Below are 18,129 nucleotides of genomic sequence, written 5' to 3' on the forward strand. Positions count from 1 at the left end.
GTTCGAACCAGGCCAACTTACTATTGGCTGCCAGCAGCTGACTGACAAATACGCACACGTCTCCCCAACCCCCCTCCTCCTCACTTTGTGTGTGTGTGTGTGTGTGTGTGTGTGTGTGTGTGTGTGTGTGTGTGTGTGTGTGTGTGTGTGTGTGTGTGTGTGTGTGTGAGAGTGTGTGTGAGAGTGTGTGTGAGAGTGTGTGTGTGTGTGTGTGTGTGTGTGTGTGTGTGTGTGTGTGTGTGTGTGTGTGTGTGTGTGTGTGTGTGTGTGTGTGTTACAATATGACTTGGCATTGAGACCTAGGTGTCAGACTAGGGCCGCAGGTCCATACACGAACGACAGTTGTGTCTACCTAAAAACTACTTTTTGAAATTTCAGCTCTCGAGTTCCTGCCGCCCGTCGGCAAGTGCCGTATTTCCCCGCATATATTGTTTCAATTGACAATCTCACAAACAAATACAACACAGGTAACGAGAGGCAGGTGATGGCGATTCCACTGATTACGGGTAGACACAGGAGGGGAGGGACGAGTGCCCAGAGACGTGAACGGAAACCATGACAAAACTGACACACGAGGAAACGACGACCGGAGACGTGACAGCTACTCGTCTAGACAAATTACAGCACGTGACAGAATGATGATGATGACGTCGTTGTCGTGCGAGGCCTAACGCTAAGTGGGTATTGGCCACGCTGGCCGCCGGTACTGGTTGTAGGCCGACTGATCATTCCCTGAATATGCATTGTTTGTTTATATATCACCGGCAGGGGAGAGGGGCAAGATGGCGGAAACCTCTAAGCTCCGCACGTCATGTCCCAAATGTTTGTTTCAAGAATTGCTCACAGAACTCGAGCGTGACTTGCAAAACAGGCAAGTGATCGATGGGCACGGTGAGCAGGAAAAGCTAATGCTGACACTCCCAAAAACGTTTGTTTGTGCTGCTGCGGTTTCGGAGCTATGACACATTTAATTTCTAGCGATGACGTCACTCAGCCCCCCATCTACTGCGAAATGAACCCAAAATGGTACCGTTCGTTTGTGCTTCGTTTGTGCTGCAAAAACGTTTGTTTGTGCTGCTACGGTTTTGCAGATATTACACATTTCATTTCTAGCGATGACGTCACCGTATGTCGTCGCGTATTTCAAGCTCCCGGAATCCCCCTGATGCAGGACGAATGTCCTGCTCTCCTGCTTGGAGGGAGGTCTTGGGCCTGGTTGGATTTTTTTTTTCTTTCATTTCATATTAGGATTCCGCCTTTCTTTGACGAACTACGAGCGATCTCATGGCAGATGCTGATACGCGGTGCTGCTGGCGCAGCAGTGCTGAAATGCGGTACGGGACGGGGCGGTGCTGAACGGACAGCTCCCCGCTGCCTTGTACGGAGTGTGAACCAAAGCGGTCCTTTGTGGTTGAAAAGAAAATCGTACTGTACTAACTGTAAAACCGTACTATGTCAAGAAAGAAAAAGAAGAAAGACAAAAGTGCATTGTTTATTATACAAACGTACACGCTGTTCTGAAGCGGGATTATTACGTTTTGTAGCATTTTGGCATGAAAAAATTCCACAGCCTAATTGGACCATCTGAATTTACTACCGCTGATGTATTCTTGTGTTTGTCCATCTCCACGACGTCCTTGTCCAGCTCCTGCAAGTGGATTACTATCACAGCTGACACCATGCAGGGCTGGCATCTTTTTGCTTCTGCTCTGCACTCCATGTCTATCTGCTTCTTTAGAAACAAATGAGATCTCACCTTTCCTCTTCATTTTCTATTCCAAAAAGTCCGGTTAATCCATATATAGAAAGTAGAAGATGTGGTAGAACTTCGTTTACCTTCGATTCATTTACCAACAAAACGCTCAACCTTCTAGTATTCTAACGCCATGACGAAATGCCGCTAAAAGTGAAGTGAATTGCTGCTAACTTGTCTGTTGATAATATAAACAGACTTATGGGAACTTATTTTGCGACTTGAACTCGACTGCTTTAAACTAGCTTTTTCACGACTGTTGCACTTGTCAGGTCTCCATGGACGGCAGTCAGTCAGTTGACCACGACAGCCACAGAAAAAAAAGTCCAGCAGCGCCTTCTTTACTTGCGCGTTACATTGGCTCGGTTCATTTGAACTGAGCAATTGAAGACGTGCATAGCTACCAGCAGTATCAAAAAGGCTCTTCGCTGCCGCTGCTTTTTGCAGCCTGAAGTCAACTCATCCAATGATCAGCCACAGAAAAAAGTCCAGCAGCGCCTTCTTTACTTGCGCGTTACATTGGCTCAGTTCATTTGAATTGAGCAATTGAAGACGTGCATAGCTAGCAGCAGTATCAAAAAGGCTCTTCGCTGGCGCTGCCGCTGCTTTTTGCAGCCTGAAGTCAACTCATCCAATGATCAGCCAGAGTGCAGCACGCACGCCTGTGACGCGTAAAGATGCATTCCCTTGCGCTGGGAAATGAGAGTATTCTGGAGAACTGTTCCGGCAGTGCAAAACTGGATGTGTAAAACAGCGGCATGGCACCGGAGGTGGCCAGGGCTTTGGTGGGGGTAAAAACCACCCCCCACCTCCCCCCGCCCGCTGGCCCAGCCAGTGTTTTACAGAACGAGCGATGACCGTTGCACCGGTGTACCTGTCCCAAAATGCTTGTGTTGTACAGTACACCCGCCACGCAAGATGGCGCCCGAGTGCGACAGCCGTTCTTGTGTAACCCTGATGACATAACGAAGAAGAAATGACTAGCAGGAAACATGGCGTCTGCCTTGGACGATGATGAGATCTCCAGTGATGATTACTATTCCCTGCTTAACGTCCGACGAGAGGTACATTTTGCAATTATCCCAAGAAGAACTAATAAGTGTGAAGGTACTCTGGCGAGTGCCATCGAGTCTGGCCGCCATCCGCCCATGTTGCCTTCCGGTTGCGCTTGTCACGATGTTCAACAAGTTAGCCAAACGGCTAACTTGTGACCCTCGACATTGATTTCGGTGTGTGCCTGCCTCTGGCTGCAAACTTTTTTCCAGAGCGCGAAACAAGTTGATGGCTGACAGGCAGCCACCAAGCGGTCAACGAACCAAACCGGCTCGTGCACGCACACACGCACGCACGCACGCTTTTGCCCTTGTGCGGGCCCTTCCGTCCCCTCCCCTCGCCTCCGTGCAGACTGATTTTGCTAGTTGACCTCTTTGTGTTTGCAGCGCGCTCAGGGCGAGTGGCCCTCGACTACACCCGGATTTACTTCCAGTTGATCAGATTAGACATGCTTGATGTCAAGGGGATCGCGTGCTCCCTCTCAGGTGTCTCCTTTTTAATGCAGCGTGCCACGTTGCGAGCGAGCGCACAAGGCGAACCCTCGTCGGTAGACTGTAAAGAGTCACAATATTATTGGCAATCGTCTGCTTAAATGGGGCGACTGGAGAAAATGCTCCTATTTCCAAAGTCCTCGAACAGCTTCTTCGGAGTTCACTGTCATTTGTAAGAGCCGTAATCACCATTGAAAAGAGTTGACCAATTAGACAGCGTCTGTCCGTCCGTGCGTGCGTGCGTGCGTGCGTGCGTGCGTGCGTCCGTGCGTGCTCCCCTGCCTACCGCCAGTGCCAGTTCTACTGCAACTGCATGCCCTGGCGTCCGGTCCTTGCCGCTCTTTTGCTGTCACATTTCTGATTTTGACTCTATGTGCGGCGACACTTTGTATGCAGCCATGGTTGTTTATGAATAAAGCTGTCGCTGAACAAGAAACGCTTCACGGCCGGTCGGTCGTCAGCGGTCTCCGGAGCGCTCTTTAGGCCGGCCGGGTATTGGACTTTTGGCGGAGGGATGAGTGCTCCTCCTGCAGAGGCATCAGATACACGGCCGATGGCTAGCCACATTGTTGGTTTTGAAATAATTGCATGATTGCGCTTCACACTGCACGGAGGGGGCCCCAAAATGGGAATGGATGTGCGGTGTGGACCGAGCCTTTGACGCTCTCTGCCAGCCAGCTGTTTGACAACAATGATCCCATTGCCTTTCTTTCTTTGCATGATTTTTACATTTCCTCTAAGTCAATAGTTGTGTATATGGTGAACGTTGTGCTTCAGGCAACGCAGGAGCAGCTGAAGGCGGCGTACAGACGCTTGTGCATGTTATACCACCCAGACAAACATCGGGATCCCGAACTCAAGCGCCAAGCAGAGTGTCTTTTTAACCTGGTGCACCAAGCTTACGAAGGTAACTCGCCGATGACCCAAAATCCGGAGCCAGAGCGACATTCGCTTTGTGTTTCTCTAGTGCTGAGTGATCCGCAGGCACGAGCTATCTACGACATCTATGGCAAGCGCGGACTTGACGTCGACGGATGGGAGGTCAGTCGGTCGAGTGACGCTTTATCTTCGGGTGACTCGCGCAGTCTTGACGTGTGTGTCGAGAAGGACGCCGTGCGCTACATATGGCCAAAGCTCTGTCAGATTCCCCCCACCCCATGCGTGCGCTCTGTCACAGATGAGCATTCTTTTTCCATGAAAGAGCCCCTTGTACGGGTTCGGGTGGCACAGTGTGTTGTTCCTCCAGGTGATAGAGAGGAAAAGAACCCCTGCGGAGATTCGAGAGGACTACGAGCGTCTTCAGAGGGAGCGAGAGGAGAGGAGACTTCAGCAAAGGACCAACCCGAAGGTGCGATGACTCGCTGGAGAGGGCCGGCCGCCCAAACCGGCCAGCTGGCTCGCTGCTCTCACGCCCCTCGCCCTCGCTTCAAAGGGAACAATTAGCGTGGGCGTCGATGCCACGGACCTCTTTGATCGCTACGAGGAGGACTACGAGGGCATGGGTGGAGGCGGCGTCCCGCACCTGGAAATCAACAAAATGCACATCTCCCAATCCATCGAGGTCCGTCTCTTTTGTGCGTGCGTGTGTGGCAGCTGTTGTGAACTGTGTGCGCGCGCGTGCCCTCTTCTCCAGGCCCCTCTCACCGCCAACGACACGGCCATCTTGTCCGGTTCTTTGTCTACGCACAATGGAAACGGAGGCGGGACTATTAACTTGGCCTTGAGGAGAGTCACCTCGGCTCAAGGTTGGGGAGAGGTATGTTGCCCAAAAGAACCCGCGTGCGTGCGAGCGAGCGAGCAGACGGTTCCCATCCGATCCCGGCGCCGGGCATGGCGTCAGTCTGACACAAAAAGTCACGGAAAAAGGTTATTCGACAGTCACCGGCAGCCTCTCCCAAAATGCGCTCGCTCCCTCGCTCGCTTCCTGCCTTGCTGGCCAGGCCATCATCAAAGCGACAGATACGGCAGAGCGCCCGCCGCCGCTTTTCTGTCGACCCCGTCGGTGAAGAGCCGCAAAGTCCGATTTGCTTTGCGACAGTCCAACGTATCCACGTTGTTTGGGAGCCGTGGACAGCGCCTTGTTTGTGCCCGCAGATGGAGCTGGGCGCCGGGGACACCCACGGACCTCTCTTTGGAATGAAAGTCTTCCGCAATTTGACGCCGCGCTTGTAAGACTTTGGCGTTCCCGGAATGAGCCGAGCGGACAAAGGTGCGAGTGTCGTCTTTCTTGCTCTTTTTGCCCCCGAGCTACGTGACGGCGCAGTGCGGACTGCAGTTTTCCTCGCGAGGCGTGCGTCCCGGCCTCACCACCGTGCTGGCCCGCCACCTGGACAAGAACACCATGGGTTACCTGCAGTGGCGTTGGGGCATCCACTCGTCCATGAACACCAGCGTCGTTCGGGACACCGAGAGCAGCCATTTCACCTTGGCCCTGCAGGTGTGCCGCCCGGCCGGGCCCCGCCCACCTCGCTCGCCGCTTGCTCGTCAGCCGCCGCCACCGCCTTTGCTCCCTCTTTGCAGCTGGGGATTCCGCACACTTTTATGATGATGAGCTACCAGTACAAGTTCCAGGACGAAGACCAGACCAGAATTAAGGGCTCAATCAAGTCGGTAGCCAGATGGGAACCTCTTGTTTTTCCCAGTCCACGCTTTTTGCTGCAGCCGCTGCGCTTGTGTGTGTGTGTGTGCGCGGGCGCGCGTTGCAGGTCCGGCTTCTTTGGGACTGTGCTGGAGTACGGCGCCGAGAGGAAAATCAGCCGACACAGCGTTCTGGGGGCCGTGGTCAGCGTCGGGGTGCCTCAGGGTGTCTCGCTCAAGGTCAAGTGAGTGGCGCTCGTACAAGCCTGGTTTGGCCGCAACCTGGCGTCGAGGCAGGCAGGGCGCCGTCCACGAATAGCAGATCATCCAAGCCAGCGTCTGTGCGCAGGCTAAACCGAGCCAGCCAGACGTACCTCTTTCCTGTTCACCTGACCGACCAACTCCTGCCCAGCGCCGTGTTTTACGCCACGGTGGGACCGCTGGTGGTCTACCTGGCCGTGCGGCAGCTCGTCATCCAGCCGTACGTGCGGGCCCAGAAGGAACGGTGCGAAATTGGAGGCTGTGGACCAACCGCGCGCAATGTTGACGCTTTGTTGAAGCTCCGTCCCCTCCGTCTGCCGACAGGGACTTGGAGAAGCAGCGGCAAAGCTCGGCTTCCAACACGGCCAAGAAGAAGCAAGAGGCGGAGGCGGCGGTGAGCGCCGCCGCTTCATTTCAAAGCCAAGCCGAGGCCGCGGCGAGATGCAAGCCCCCGCGTCTGGCTGACGTACCGCCTCTCAGCTGACCGTCTGCTTGCCTTTTTCATCCGTGCAGGTCTTACTAATGCAGGAGTCCGTGCGGAGGATTATCGAAGCCGAGGAGTCTCGAATGGGTACGGACGGACAGCCGGCCGGCCGGCTGGCTATGAAAGCCCAGCGAGCGCGGCTCGTCCTGGGCAGCGCTCGAGTTCTTTGGAGACGCTCTGCAAATTCCAAACATTTCATTGCGTTTGGTCGTCCTCCCAAAATGAAGCGCCAAAAGTGGCCGCTCGGAGGCCTTGCCAAATACTTTGCATTTCCGGCAACCGTCGTTGCCCTCGGGATCTCCTCTTCCCGTCGCTCCGGTGTTGCGCTCGCTGTCGTCCAGCGCAGTCCCAGAGGTCCTCCGGCCGGCTTCCCGCTTACGCGCTGCCGTGCCGTGCCGCCCAACCAGGTCTGGTCATCCTCAACGCCTGGTACGGCAAGTTCGTGACGGACAACAGCCGAAGACACGAGCGGGCCAAGGTGATCGACGTGAGCGTGCCGCTGCAGTGTCTGGTGAAGGACTCCAAACTCATCCTCACCGAGGCCGCCAAGGTATCCCGATGCCGACCGGATGGCAAATGCCGCCGTCAAATTTCCAAGCTTTTTATTTTGCCGGCCTTGCTTGTAGGACCGGGGGGGGGGGGGGGGGGAATATTTGAACGGATTATTCCGTCGACCGTCCCATTTGGTGAGTCGGCGCGTGAAGATGACGTGATTCCGCCTTTGCGCTTGTCCCTCTGCTATGTCTCTTAGTCCGGCCTGCCCGGTTTCTATGACCCGTGCGTGGGGGAGGAAAAGAGCCTCAAGGTGCTGTACCAGTTCCGCGGTGTCATGCATCAAGTCCTGTCAGGAGACTCCGAAGCACTCAGGATACCAAAGCAATGTGAGTCATATTCACAGACCGAGTGGAGTTCTCCGCCGGTCCTTTCGGGATCCGGCTCGCTGCAGCCCAAGCGGGCTAGGAAAATGCTTTTAGGCTGCGTCTGTCTCAACGTGTGTCTGTGCTTGTTTCTCTTTGCAGCTCACAGGATCGATACGGACACATAGGGGAAGTTGTTCCTGTGCTGAGGAAAGAAAAGCGAGCCCCGTTTGTCAGCACTCGGAGTCATCTTTGTTTTAGAGCCAACAGAGGCCAAGTCTCGGTCACTCAAAAAGGCGTCGCTCGATGGCAAATGAAGCTTGACAAACGGTATCCGCCGACACGGTTGGGTTCTGCTTGAAATGTGACACTGATGATGATGATGATGATGATGTCTTCTTGGCATCTTTCGGCGTACATTTACTCCAGTTAAGGATGGTCAACTTTTTGTTTGACCTTGCAGTGCCTGCGTGATTTAAAAAACAATTGCACCTGTTTGTGTACTGGAATATTAAAAAAGTCTCTCAGTCAAGGATAATTGTGTTTTTTTCTTCTTTTTGACTTTGGCTGTTGATATTGAGCTGGCTCAAAAGAACAGGACACTTGTTGTCTTTTCCCATGTCGGTCCCTCTTGGGCTCAAGACAAGTTACCGTCTTTTTCCGTGCATAATGCGCAAAATTTAATTAATTTATTGTCCTAAAATCTGGGGTGCGCATTATGCATGGGTACAACGATTTTTGAGGAAAATCTCCCTCGAAATAAAACTTGAAATTACACCTTTCTTCTTGTTTGTTGTCAATCGCGCATCACATTCAGCCATCCTGCCCAACACAGTCAGTAAAATTCATAATTGACGACACATCGTTTGATGGAATGGTGCAATCCTTGATGGTGTATTATTGTCAAATATTGTTTGTTTTTTAATTCTCCATCGCAGACCGGATATCATATGGAGGCCGCCATTACAGTACTAGTTTAAAAATCGACACCTAGATGGCGCTAGATATTCGAACTCGGCGGCGGAAATTCGGATCCGATGCGCAGAACGGATGCGCAAGACACGTCAGCTACATAAAGAGCGAGAGTTCAGTTCTCTACCTATTAGTTTCAATTCACTGACGATTCGTTCAATGGACTTTAGAGTATTGATTTATGTATTGTTCTCTTATTGTCATGTTGTGAAAGAATGTGGGTTGCATAAATACTGAAAGAACAATAGTGTGTTTGTACTGTGCTCTGGTCATTTCGCCAAAGAAGGGATAATAGTCCTCTTCTCTTCTTGACTGACAATGAATGCGATAGTTTAATACAACCAGCAAATAACAAAATGCGTATTACAGGTAATATTTTATTTCACAACACTTTGCCTTGTTCCTTTCTTCTCTGCTGTTCACTTCAAACACGCTCCATACGAACACAATGCTCTCGTATCAGACGCTTGCTCGATCACCTGCTCGTTTGCTGTCACAGTGTACCCTACGCAAATCCGAAACATTTCTTCGCTATCGAGTTTGCTACCGCACGCGCAGTGATACTGACCGGCAGAATAACATCCGGTTGTTCCCAAAGATGATCTTTTTTCTGAAATAATTTTACATTTACGGACTTAAGTAAGAGTCAAAATTTGGGTGCGTATTATACATGGGTACAGGCTTTTTTCCAGCATCGACATGCCATTTTTAGGGTGCGTATTATGCACGGGGGGCGCATTATGCACGGAAAAAGACGGTATTCTGTCTGTGGAAACAAAGTCAAATCTCCCGATTTCCGCATAATTAGCATGAGTATGAGCGATACTGTAACTAATCTCGGGGTAGTATTTGACCAAACGCTCTACTTTCAAAAGCACATTAAGAATATAACCAGAATTGCGTTTTTTCACCTTCGTAATATTGCTAAGATTCGTCCGATCCTCTCGACCGGTGATGCGGAAACTATTATACATGCGTTTATCACGTCGCGCCTGGACTACTGTAACGCATTATTCTTTGGTCTTCCTAAGTCCAACATCAAGTCTACAGTTAGTTCAAAATGCTGCTGCAAGGCTGCTCTCACGGACAAGAAAATGTGATCACATTACCCCAATATTAGCCAACTTACATTGGCTCCCGGTCCATTTAAGATGTGACTTCAAGGTTCTTCTAACCCTAAGCCCACCCATTAAGTAAGTTGTTATTTCACAGTGTATTGCCCGCAAAGCCGTATTTCTTGTGAAGAAGTGAAACGCGTTTTTTCTTCCCCACTTGGATTGTCGGAGGAAACGCCCACTTGATGACGCACGAGAAGTGAAGCCACCGGCCACCGGCCGGCGGGCTGGCGGGCTTTCGTGTTGCGTTGCCACTCTCGAGGCGCCTGCCTCACGTCGTTTGTCTCCACTCGTCACGGCGAAAATGACAGGTGTATGAGTCTGGCACAAGCGCTACATGCGCATTTCGTCGGTAAGAATGCGACTTGTCAATGTTTCTCATTGAGGTCGACATCATGTTGTCATAAGTCCCATCAAAAGATGAAATGAAAGCAAAGCACATGAGGGAAAAATCCGCAGCAAAACCTCCATAAGTGACGATTCACTTCCAAGTAGGCTGCACACCTATCGATGCAAACGGTGCACCGGTGGCAACGTAAGATGGCTGCCTTCTGGCTTCAGCCGCGAGAAGCCAATCGGGAGTTCAACATATAGGCGTACTCGTCGCGTCACGTCGGTGGTTTGCCGTTGGCACCGACACCGACACCAGCCTCGCCTCGCCTCGCCTCGCCTCGCTAGTACCGAAAGCAAGACTGACTTTATGCTTTCGTTACGATGCGCGACGTCTTCTGGAACTATATGTCGAGACCTTTATTTTCTGAGTGAGGCGCGACACTCGATCGCATCCGGTAAGCTCCAACGTCACTGCCTCATCGAATTGAATCGAATCGACTTGAGCGTTTACTTCGCCTTGAACTTCCGCGTCGAGTTTGTTGCAGAAGTTGACATCTCCGGCCGCTTTGACCTCATTCAGATTTCGAAGACGCCGTGTGTGGTCCGTCCATGAACTGGAGTCGGAATGGGTGCAACGCAGAGCTCCGATTCCGTCCCTCAGAGTCCGTCTCCCGTTTCTACCGTGCCCGAGGTACGCTTCCTAGCGAAGCCTAACAACGTCGAAAGCAACCGTTGCATTTGTGACTGCCGACGCGGTGACTGGGAATAGGCAGCTCCTTTGTGCGACGGAGGAGGAGGATCAAGTCGCGGGCGACGGAATGACTTTCTGCCCAGCCCACTTTGAGGCAGACAAGAGCACCGCAGGCCTCCTCCTCTAGATGCAAACAGTGACAGCATAGGGTGATGGCCGGACGGACGGACGAACGAACGGACGGACGGATCTCTCAGAGGGTCCGGCGAACACCACGCGGGACCCGACAACATTGCTGCCCGTGTCCCGAGAGCCTCGCACATAGACTCAGTCTTCGCTGACTGCACCTATTAGCGCGACCTGGCTTGAACCCAAGTGATCCATCCCCATCTGTGCCCTGCACACCTTGCACACCTCCATTTGACACGAGTGCTTTTCGGCGGTTGTTTGGTTGGCTGTGAGCTTCACGTGGCTTTGCTCTTTTCTCATCAGGGCTCTGTTCCTCTGGATGTCCTGGAAGAGATCTTCTTGAAGCTCCCCCCTCAGCAGGTGGTCCTGATTTGTCGCTTAGTGTGCCGTCAATGGAGAGACGTCGCCGACAGCCAGTCCTTATGGAGAGAGCGATGCCGTCGGGAAGGCCACCGGCTCCTCGCCGCGTCCAGAGTCCCCCGAGACTGGCGCTTGTTTTACTTCTTGTGCAAGAAGAAACGAAATCTTCTCAAGAACCCGCGGGCTGAAGGTCGGGAAAGCCCTAACCCTTGTGCCGTCGCTAGCTACCTTTTCCTCACGCTGGCCGTGGTCTTTCCAGATCAGATGAGAGGTTGGCAGATCTCGGAGAACGGCGGCGACCACTGGAAGGTCGAGGGTGTCTTGGTGGCGCACCCAAACGAAAGCGTCAAGAACAACTTTGTGACTTCGTACGGGTGAGGGCGACGGGGAAGGGACGGGCCGGGCCCGAGTCGCCCGCCTTGGCCGTGAGCTTTTCATTTGATTTCCTTCAGCATGTGCAGCAAGTCCCAGCTGATTGATCTGGAGTCGGAAGGTTACAGCGCATCCTTCATGGACCGCATCCAGCCGCACATCAGAATAGCCGACTGGTAAGCGCTCGTGCAGACCGAGGCTACCCGGCTAACGGGCACCGATGCACGGGGTCGGCGCCATTTTAGCCGCGGCCCAAAATGCTCAGCCGATAAAAACAAGGAAGCCAAGGCGGACTGCAGCGGCCTGATGCTGTTGGAGAAACACGCCGCTCGGTGACTGTCGCATTTTGAAAAGCACGAGCAAGCCTCGCCAAAGCGATCCGGCCTCGAGTCTGACCAAAGCGCTGGTGCGTGGTGCTGCTGCTGTTGCTGCTGCTGCTGCTGTTGCTGCTGCCGCCGCCGCTGCCGCTACTGCCAAATAACGACGGGCGAGGCACATCCGGCGGCGGCAGCGCGAAATGCGTAGCCAGCATTAGCCGTCCGCCATTGTATTGAAATCAATGTTTTTGAAAGTTCGCGATTTGGCAAGTCTTGCGGCGACCTGGACTTGAGGGCCAGCCCGCTGACCCTCGGCCCGCTGACCCCCGGCTTGCATTGTAGGTATGCCCCTCGATGGGACTGCGGCTGTCAATACAAGATCCACGTGGATCTGCTAAATCAAAGGAAGAAGCCAATTGAGAGCTTTTCCCCCGACGAGATTTATTTTCAGCAATGGAACGATGGCAAATGGAAGCAGGTATGAAGGCAGAGCCACCTTGAGGAAAATTAAGTCCGAGCAACAAGGGACAATTTGGATTGATTGATATATTTTTTTTCTCCCCCCTCATCAGATCACACACTTGTTCCACAACTATGGGCCAGGAGTGAGATACATCCGCTTCGTCCACGGCGGCAAGGACACCCAGTTCTGGGCCGGGTGGTACGGAATCCGCCTTACGGACAGCTGCGTTGAGATATGTCCCGCCATGGAAACCTAGTTGGATGCACTTCACTTCAAAGGTTCCCTCAAGTAAGGAGACCCGGTTGAAAGTTGACATCCAAAGCTTTTGTTTTGGAGTCTGCGGGCCTCGGCCGGTCTTCTGCATCCGCCTGCATGCGCTCCCGGCGCCGTCCCCCGCTAAGCCACCGTCTTTGAGGCGGCTCCCCTCGCTCCGGCACGGTTCTTCTCGGCCGGGACGTGTCCGACGCTCGGGGCGTTTGCGAGCGGCTTCTGGTTGTCTGGCGGGATTTCTCTGTCGACGCGTACCGTCTGAACGTTCGCTTGTCAATAAAAGGGACAACTTGCAGTTTGGGTTTGAAATGCGTTCCGAGACGTGCAAATCAAAAAAGGGGCGATTGGCTCGGTTTGAGATGCAGGAAACAACAACTACGAGGTCAGATGGCTTCCTTGGTCACTCACTCACTCACTCACTCACTCACTCACTCACTCACTGCAAACTCTTCCCCAAATGTACTTCCACACGAGGTTTGGACGATGCGACTGCCAGCAGGTTGAGAAGGCAAGGCAAGGCAAGGCAAGGCAAGGCAAGGCAAGGCAAGGCAAGGCAAGGCAAGGCAAGGCAAGGCAAGGCAAGGCAAGGCAAGGCAAGGCAAGGCAAGGCGGGTTCCCACCCTCGCCAAACTCGTCAGGCCAATTTTGAGCGCAGTCTTGAACATCGGCGCAGCTCGATGGGCTGCTGCCAAACTGAACACCATAAACCAAAAATGGGTCCATCCGAGAGAAATAAAAAGCAAACAAGACAACTTGCATTCCTACCTCCTGACTGACAAGGAGTTCTGATAGAGGATGAAAAAACCCATATCTCGCTCTCTCTCTCTCTCTGTCTCTCTGTGTGTTTTTCTGCAACCCTCTCAACAGAGGCAGGCAGTACGTATAGCGAGCGCACATCATATTTGATCCAAGCTGGCCTAAATGTCCTCTGCCAAAGTGATTTTGTCACAGCTTGCCTGTTGTTTTGTGTGGGGCAACGTGCAGGGCGCCGCGCCAACTCGCCCCCAAATCAAATTTAGAAGCCCGCGACGAGGCTGTCGCCCCCTTGTGGACGAGCTGGCTGCATGCTGAAGCACGCGAGCTAGGCGTTGTGAAATCCAATGTGTTAATCATTGTTTGTTATCGAGCCAAGTTCAGAGTCCCGGCCTCATCGGATGAGTGCAAAAGTACAGCGGCTCATTTGGGAAGACAAAAAAAAAACAAGACCAGGAATCAGAATTAGCTCCCAGTCATATTCACTCACAGTCGCAACAGTCGGACGACATTGAGAGTTTTTTTAAAACCCACATTGGAATATTGCCAGACTTTCAATACGCTTGTCGTCAAAATAGTACAAGGCTTTCGAGTTTGGAACGGGCGTTTGCTTGCTTGCTCGCTCCTCTGCGTTCTCTTGATAGGCCACAAGTCCTTCTGGATTGATCAACTGCACTCGGATTGGCTCGTATTTTATTTGAAGGATGGATGGAGGGATGGATGGATGGATGGATGGGAGTCTCTCTCTGAATGTTTCAATGCAGGAGCAGCTGCCGCAGGATGCCATGCCGTGTGCGGGAAATCGAATGGCAGCAGAGGTCATAGCGACCCCCGACTGCCTCCGTTGCGCCAAAGTGACATTTGAGAAGAATCAAATAGACAAAACTGAAACCATCACAGCATCAATGATGATCCCCAACGACAAAACCATCTCAAGTAACAAAGAGTCTTTGTGGTCAAGGGATCGGAGGAAGATGGCTGGGATGGAGTGGGCTGGACAAACGGCCCTCGCCGGCTCTCACGGCCCTCGCCGGGCTTCGCTGGCCCTCGCCCGCCCGCCTGCCCTCCCTCGCCCGCCCTCTCAGCTCTTCTGCGCCTCCTCGTTTGGCTCAGCTGCGGGCGAGCCACTCGCTCCTGGCGTTTCTTCCTCCACCATGGCCGATTTTCTTGTCGTTCCTAGCGAGGAGCAAGGGGTCGGGAGGCGAATGCCAATTGGGAAGGGGTGTCCGAATGGGTGACGCCGCCGTACCTGTGAGGTAGTTTCTGTGCAGCCGATGGAAGAAGAGCAGCGCCAGAAAAATGAGCAACCCAAGGCTGGCGATAATCACGCCACACAGAAGAAAGCTGTAGCTGCCGTTCGTCTCGATAATCTGGGGAACGGAACGGCACCAGCTAATGTCTCCGAGTGTTGTTTTGGGAGACCTGCGCGTTGGCAGCCGGTAGACTTACAGAGCCCACCAGAACCGTCATGACCATCTCTCCCATTCCCGCGCTGGTCACCAGCACCGAGGTAGCGCATCCTAGAAAGGTGGCAGTTTTCTATCAACGTGCGCGTGCGTGCGTGCGCACGCGCGCGCACGCACGTGGTCTCGGGCGTACCCTGGTAATCGAGGATGTCCTCGGTGTAGGCCAGCATGCACGGGAAGATGCTGCTGAGAAAAAGCCCACACAAACAGGTGCCGACGTACAACATTGCTCTACTGTTGGGGAGGATCAGCAGCAGCAAGACGGTGACGATTGTGCCCGCCTGTCAAAGGCAGGACAGGTTGCCTGAAACCCCGAGCGCCTTTGGCGGGGTGGGCGGGTGCGTCCGCCCTTTGGCGGGGTGGGCGGGTGCGTCCGCCCTTTGGCGGGCGGGCGGGCGCGTCCGCCCCGTGCGTCCACCCTTTGGCGCCTTTGGCGCTTTCCTTACCAGGTTGAAGATGAGCAGTCTCACCACTGGGAAACGGTACGAGAGAGGGATGGAGAGCAGCCGACCTGCCGTGATGGCCGCCCAGAAAATGCTGGGTAAGTAGCCGGCTGCCTTAGGGACGAGACCAATGGGCGGCTTGGTGGCATACGTGAAGACAAAGCCGGCATAGGCGCCCTGGAAAACAAAATGGGCCTCGGTTACGCGGCGTCACCACCGTGGCTTGCTCCTGCCACGGCGTGGCGTGCGGAGCCTTGCTCACAAAAGGTATCTGCTGAATTGCACGGAACAATTACGCAGAACATACTGCAGAGAGCATTTTAGCCTCGACTTCCTCCTAATTCATTAGCCTGTGTTTGCCATTTTGTGCTTGAAGACTCACGTCTTCCTGACTTGAGGTCAGCGTGCAGCTACTGTCTTAATGTTGGTTTCACACGCCCAAGCAAAAACAAAACTCGACCAAAGGACAGCTTGGCTCTCCAGTACGTGTGTGTGTGTGTGTGTGTGTGTGTGTGTGTGTGTGTGTGTGTGTGTGTGTGTGTGTGTGTGTGTGTGTGTGGTGTGTGTGTGTGTGTGTGTGTGTGTGTGTGTGTGTGTGTGTGTGTGTGTGTGTGTGTGTGTGTGTGTGTGTGTGTGTGTGTGTGTGCGCGTGTGTGTGCGCATGTGTGTGCGTGCGCGTGCGTCTGTCCCTCACCACAATGCCATCGCTCATGAAGAGCACCATCCCGCCCAGGATGTGAATCATGAAGAAGGATAGCGGCAGGCCACGCAGGTTATCATTCTGACAGCAGCTGAAGATATTCCCGTGACCTGCGTGGACAATTAGCGGCAGGCAGGCAGGAAGGCAGGAACAACTGCATTTGTCTCTTTGTTTGCTTGTTTGCTTGTTTGTTTGTTTGTTTGTTTGTTTGTTTGTTTGTTTGTTTGTCGCCCGGCCATGGCCAGAGAGAGGAAAGAAAGCAGGCATGAAATGAATCAGTAACGGACCTACCTCCAGCCTGGGGCGCCGGCGGCTCGGCGGCTCGGGCTCCCTGCCGGTTCTCCATGGCCAGTTCGTCTTTGTCCAGCAGATGCGGCGCGGCGCCGGGGCAGCACGGGATCAGCCGCTCGCGATACATCAGGAAGAGCACGGCCAGGGGCACGGGCAGCTGAGGGGGCCAAAGGCAATCAAATTACGACGGGCGCCGCCGCAATTTCACCGCAAGTGACCTCTTTACATTGATAAGAGCCATGATCCAGAAGGCGTAGTGCACACCGGACCCCGCTGCCGCCGCCGCTGCCGCCGCCTCCCCTCCGTTGTGCTCGGCAACGGGGCTGTTTATCAGCGTGTTTCTGAAGTGATGCGTCAACTCGGTCACGTTGCCGGTGCTGTTGCCGGTGCTGTTGCCGGTGCTGTTGCCGGCGCTGTTGCCGGCGCTGTTGCCGCAGTGCTCCGACAGGAAGGGGTCGGCGATCAGGGGGCTCACCAGGGCGCCGAAGCCGATGAAGAAATGGAGAGCCTGGCGAAAAGCAAAGCTGCCAAAATTGCCAAAAGCCGGCCGGCAGAGCTGCCAAAAGCTGGCAGAGTTACCAAAGCCGGCCGAGCTCCCTCGGTTCTTCTCACCTGCAGGAAAACGGCCGAGTCCTTCTGGTAGATGCTGACCAGTTGGATGTTGGCGATGGTGTCGATGACTCCCATGGCCAAGCCGGACACGGCCATGGCCACGGCCAGCGTCAGGACTTGGGTGCACCAAGGGATGACGGCGAAAATGACCGAGATGAGGAGCGTCGACACCAACAAAGCGGACAGCGCGCTGAACAACCTAGAGCGGAGCGAGTCGAGGGCGGGTTCTCGCGGTGAGGGGAGGCTGGCGAGGCGCTGCCGGCCAGCGGCGGCGGCTACCTACGTCCTCTTGAAGATGCCGCCCACCGAGCTGCCGATCAGCAAGCAGAACTGCTGGGAGAAGAAGACCCAGGTGATCTGGCTCAGCGTGGACTTGGTTTGACACTGCAGGTCCTTAATGGTGGGCCCGAGAAAAGCGATGCTCAGCCCAAAGCTGAAGAAAAGGCTCCAGTAAGTCAAGGTGTGATGCGCGTTCCTCTTGAACAGAGTCACGATGCGCTCGTCCACAAACATCTTTGCCGTCAAGGAGCGGCCGTCTGCGTGGTGGTGGCCGCCCGCCCCTTCCCTGGCTGCCTTTTAAACGCTGCTGGCCGCTCGCCACCCGCCGCGCCCTCCTCCCTTTTATTGCTTAACCAACAAGGATGTCCTCTTGGGTTAATGTGTGGAGGGCAAAAAATAACCCAGAGGGCCGCTCGCGGGAACGGAAGCCTTCGCCGGCCGCGGCTCAATGATTAGCGGCTCCGAGAAAGCCAGAGCGAGCCCCCGTCCAAAAGGCGCTGGTGGCGGATGGCCCAGGTGGGTGGGGGGGGGGGGCTTCTCACATTCAGTGGCAGAAAAGTGCCACGGAAAATGATGCCGGTTCCTTCCCCCAAATTAACCACACATATACACACGATGGGGCTCAAAGTCCTCACCTTAGTTCCATCACACTCTTGGCCATTGCAGAAATGCCTTGCTTTCCAACTTTGAATTGGGCTTTGGAGCTTCCTTCCAACGCATTAGCCGCCGGGACGTGGATGACAAGGACGCCCGGCTGGCCGCTGGCGATACGCCACCTTCGGTGGGATTTGGGTAGATGACAAACAGCCTGAGCCTTTCTCATCCATGCGTCGCGTCCACGCTCTGAAGCGCTTCTCCTCACCAAGTCTGGTGGCCAGCCAATGGCACAATGGCAGACTGCATTTCACACGTTTCGCAGGCCACACGAAAACAAGCGCACGTGGGCAAAGTGGCTTTTGAAATCACTTTTGCTTTGGTGGCTTTGGCGGCTTGCTCAAAGCTCAACCTGGCAACCTGGTTCACATTG

General features: G+C 54.0%; 3 protein-coding genes across 5 annotated transcripts; 2 read left to right on the forward strand and 1 right to left on the reverse strand.

Annotated features, from left to right (window-relative positions):
• Positions 1-2,681: 2,681 nt before the first annotated feature.
• dnajc11a (DnaJ (Hsp40) homolog, subfamily C, member 11a) lies at positions 2,682-8,014 on the forward strand. The gene is made up of 16 exons (XM_037246254.1): positions 2,682-2,817; positions 4,075-4,204; positions 4,265-4,338; positions 4,544-4,645; positions 4,730-4,858; positions 4,931-5,053; positions 5,392-5,465; positions 5,545-5,734; positions 5,818-5,903; positions 6,003-6,119; positions 6,224-6,379; positions 6,460-6,529; positions 6,649-6,706; positions 7,027-7,169; positions 7,371-7,500; positions 7,639-8,014. The coding sequence occupies exons 1-16, from the start codon at positions 2,746-2,748 to the stop codon at positions 7,662-7,664; spliced, it is 1,680 nt and encodes a 559-aa protein (XP_037102149.1). The 5' UTR covers positions 2,682-2,745; the 3' UTR covers positions 7,665-8,014.
• A 2,142-nt stretch (positions 8,015-10,156) lies between these two features.
• Positions 10,157-12,853, forward strand: LOC119119743 (F-box only protein 6-like). Its single transcript, XM_037246332.1, has 7 exons — positions 10,157-10,351; positions 10,477-10,587; positions 11,080-11,326; positions 11,396-11,510; positions 11,589-11,684; positions 12,168-12,303; positions 12,398-12,853. Exons 2-7 carry the CDS (start codon positions 10,522-10,524, stop codon positions 12,542-12,544), a joined length of 807 nt encoding a protein of 268 aa, XP_037102227.1. The 5' UTR covers positions 10,157-10,351; positions 10,477-10,521; the 3' UTR covers positions 12,545-12,853.
• A 917-nt stretch (positions 12,854-13,770) lies between these two features.
• On the reverse strand, positions 13,771-17,410 carry mfsd4ab (major facilitator superfamily domain containing 4Ab). 3 transcript variants are annotated; one of them, XM_037246258.1, is made up of 11 exons: positions 17,107-17,406; positions 16,824-17,022; positions 16,646-16,719; positions 16,438-16,597; positions 16,212-16,368; positions 15,915-16,030; positions 15,224-15,397; positions 14,911-15,058; positions 14,761-14,831; positions 14,561-14,681; positions 13,771-14,487 (listed from the first exon to the last, which is right to left on the reverse strand). In XM_037246258.1, the coding sequence occupies exons 1-11, from the start codon at positions 17,334-17,336 to the stop codon at positions 14,393-14,395; spliced, it is 1,545 nt and encodes a 514-aa protein (XP_037102153.1). In that variant the 5' UTR covers positions 17,337-17,406; the 3' UTR covers positions 13,771-14,392. The 3 variants fall into 3 exon arrangements, with proteins under 3 accessions (XP_037102153.1, XP_037102152.1, XP_037102151.1); XM_037246257.1 differs by having other exon boundaries at positions 14,895-15,058; positions 16,438-16,719; positions 17,107-17,410; XM_037246256.1 differs by having other exon boundaries at positions 16,438-16,719; positions 17,107-17,407.
• Positions 17,411-18,129: the final 719 nt, after the last annotated feature.

The sequence above is a fragment of the Syngnathus acus genome, chromosome 2, assembly GCF_901709675.1.
Source record: "Syngnathus acus chromosome 2, fSynAcu1.2, whole genome shotgun sequence".
Classification (NCBI taxonomy): Eukaryota; Metazoa; Chordata; class Actinopteri; order Syngnathiformes; family Syngnathidae; genus Syngnathus; species Syngnathus acus.

What these genes read in the sequence shown, in the direction of transcription:
- dnajc11a (XM_037246254.1), top strand. Translation starts at nt 2,746, where the DNA reads ATGGCGTCTGCCTTGGACGATGATGAGATCTCCAGTGATGATTACTAT. An exon ending in ATTTCACCTTGGCCCTGCAG is followed by an intron (nt 5,735 to 5,817) that starts GTGTGCCGCCCG and finishes CCCTCTTTGCAG; the next exon opens with CTGGGGATTCCGCACACTTT. An exon ending in AGAATTAAGGGCTCAATCAA is followed by an intron (nt 5,904 to 6,002) that starts GTCGGTAGCCAG and finishes CGCGCGTTGCAG; the next exon opens with GTCCGGCTTCTTTGGGACTG.
- LOC119119743 (XM_037246332.1), top strand. Translation starts at nt 10,522, where the DNA reads ATGGGTGCAACGCAGAGCTCCGATTCCGTCCCTCAGAGTCCGTCTCCC. An exon ending in CCGTTTCTACCGTGCCCGAG is followed by an intron (nt 10,588 to 11,079) that starts GTACGCTTCCTA and finishes TTTTCTCATCAG; the next exon opens with GGCTCTGTTCCTCTGGATGT. An exon ending in CAAGAACCCGCGGGCTGAAG is followed by an intron (nt 11,327 to 11,395) that starts GTCGGGAAAGCC and finishes TGGTCTTTCCAG; the next exon opens with ATCAGATGAGAGGTTGGCAG.
- mfsd4ab (XM_037246256.1), bottom strand. Translation starts at nt 17,336, where the DNA reads ATGTTTGTGGACGAGCGCATCGTGACTCTGTTCAAGAGGAACGCGCAT. An exon ending in GGATCATGGCTCTTATCAAT is followed by an intron (nt 16,369 to 16,437) that starts GTAAAGAGGTCA and finishes TGGCCCCCTCAG; the next exon opens with CTGCCCGTGCCCCTGGCCGT. An exon ending in GACTGCTCATCTTCAACCTG is followed by an intron (nt 15,059 to 15,223) that starts GTAAGGAAAGCG and finishes TGCCTTTGACAG; the next exon opens with GCGGGCACAATCGTCACCGT.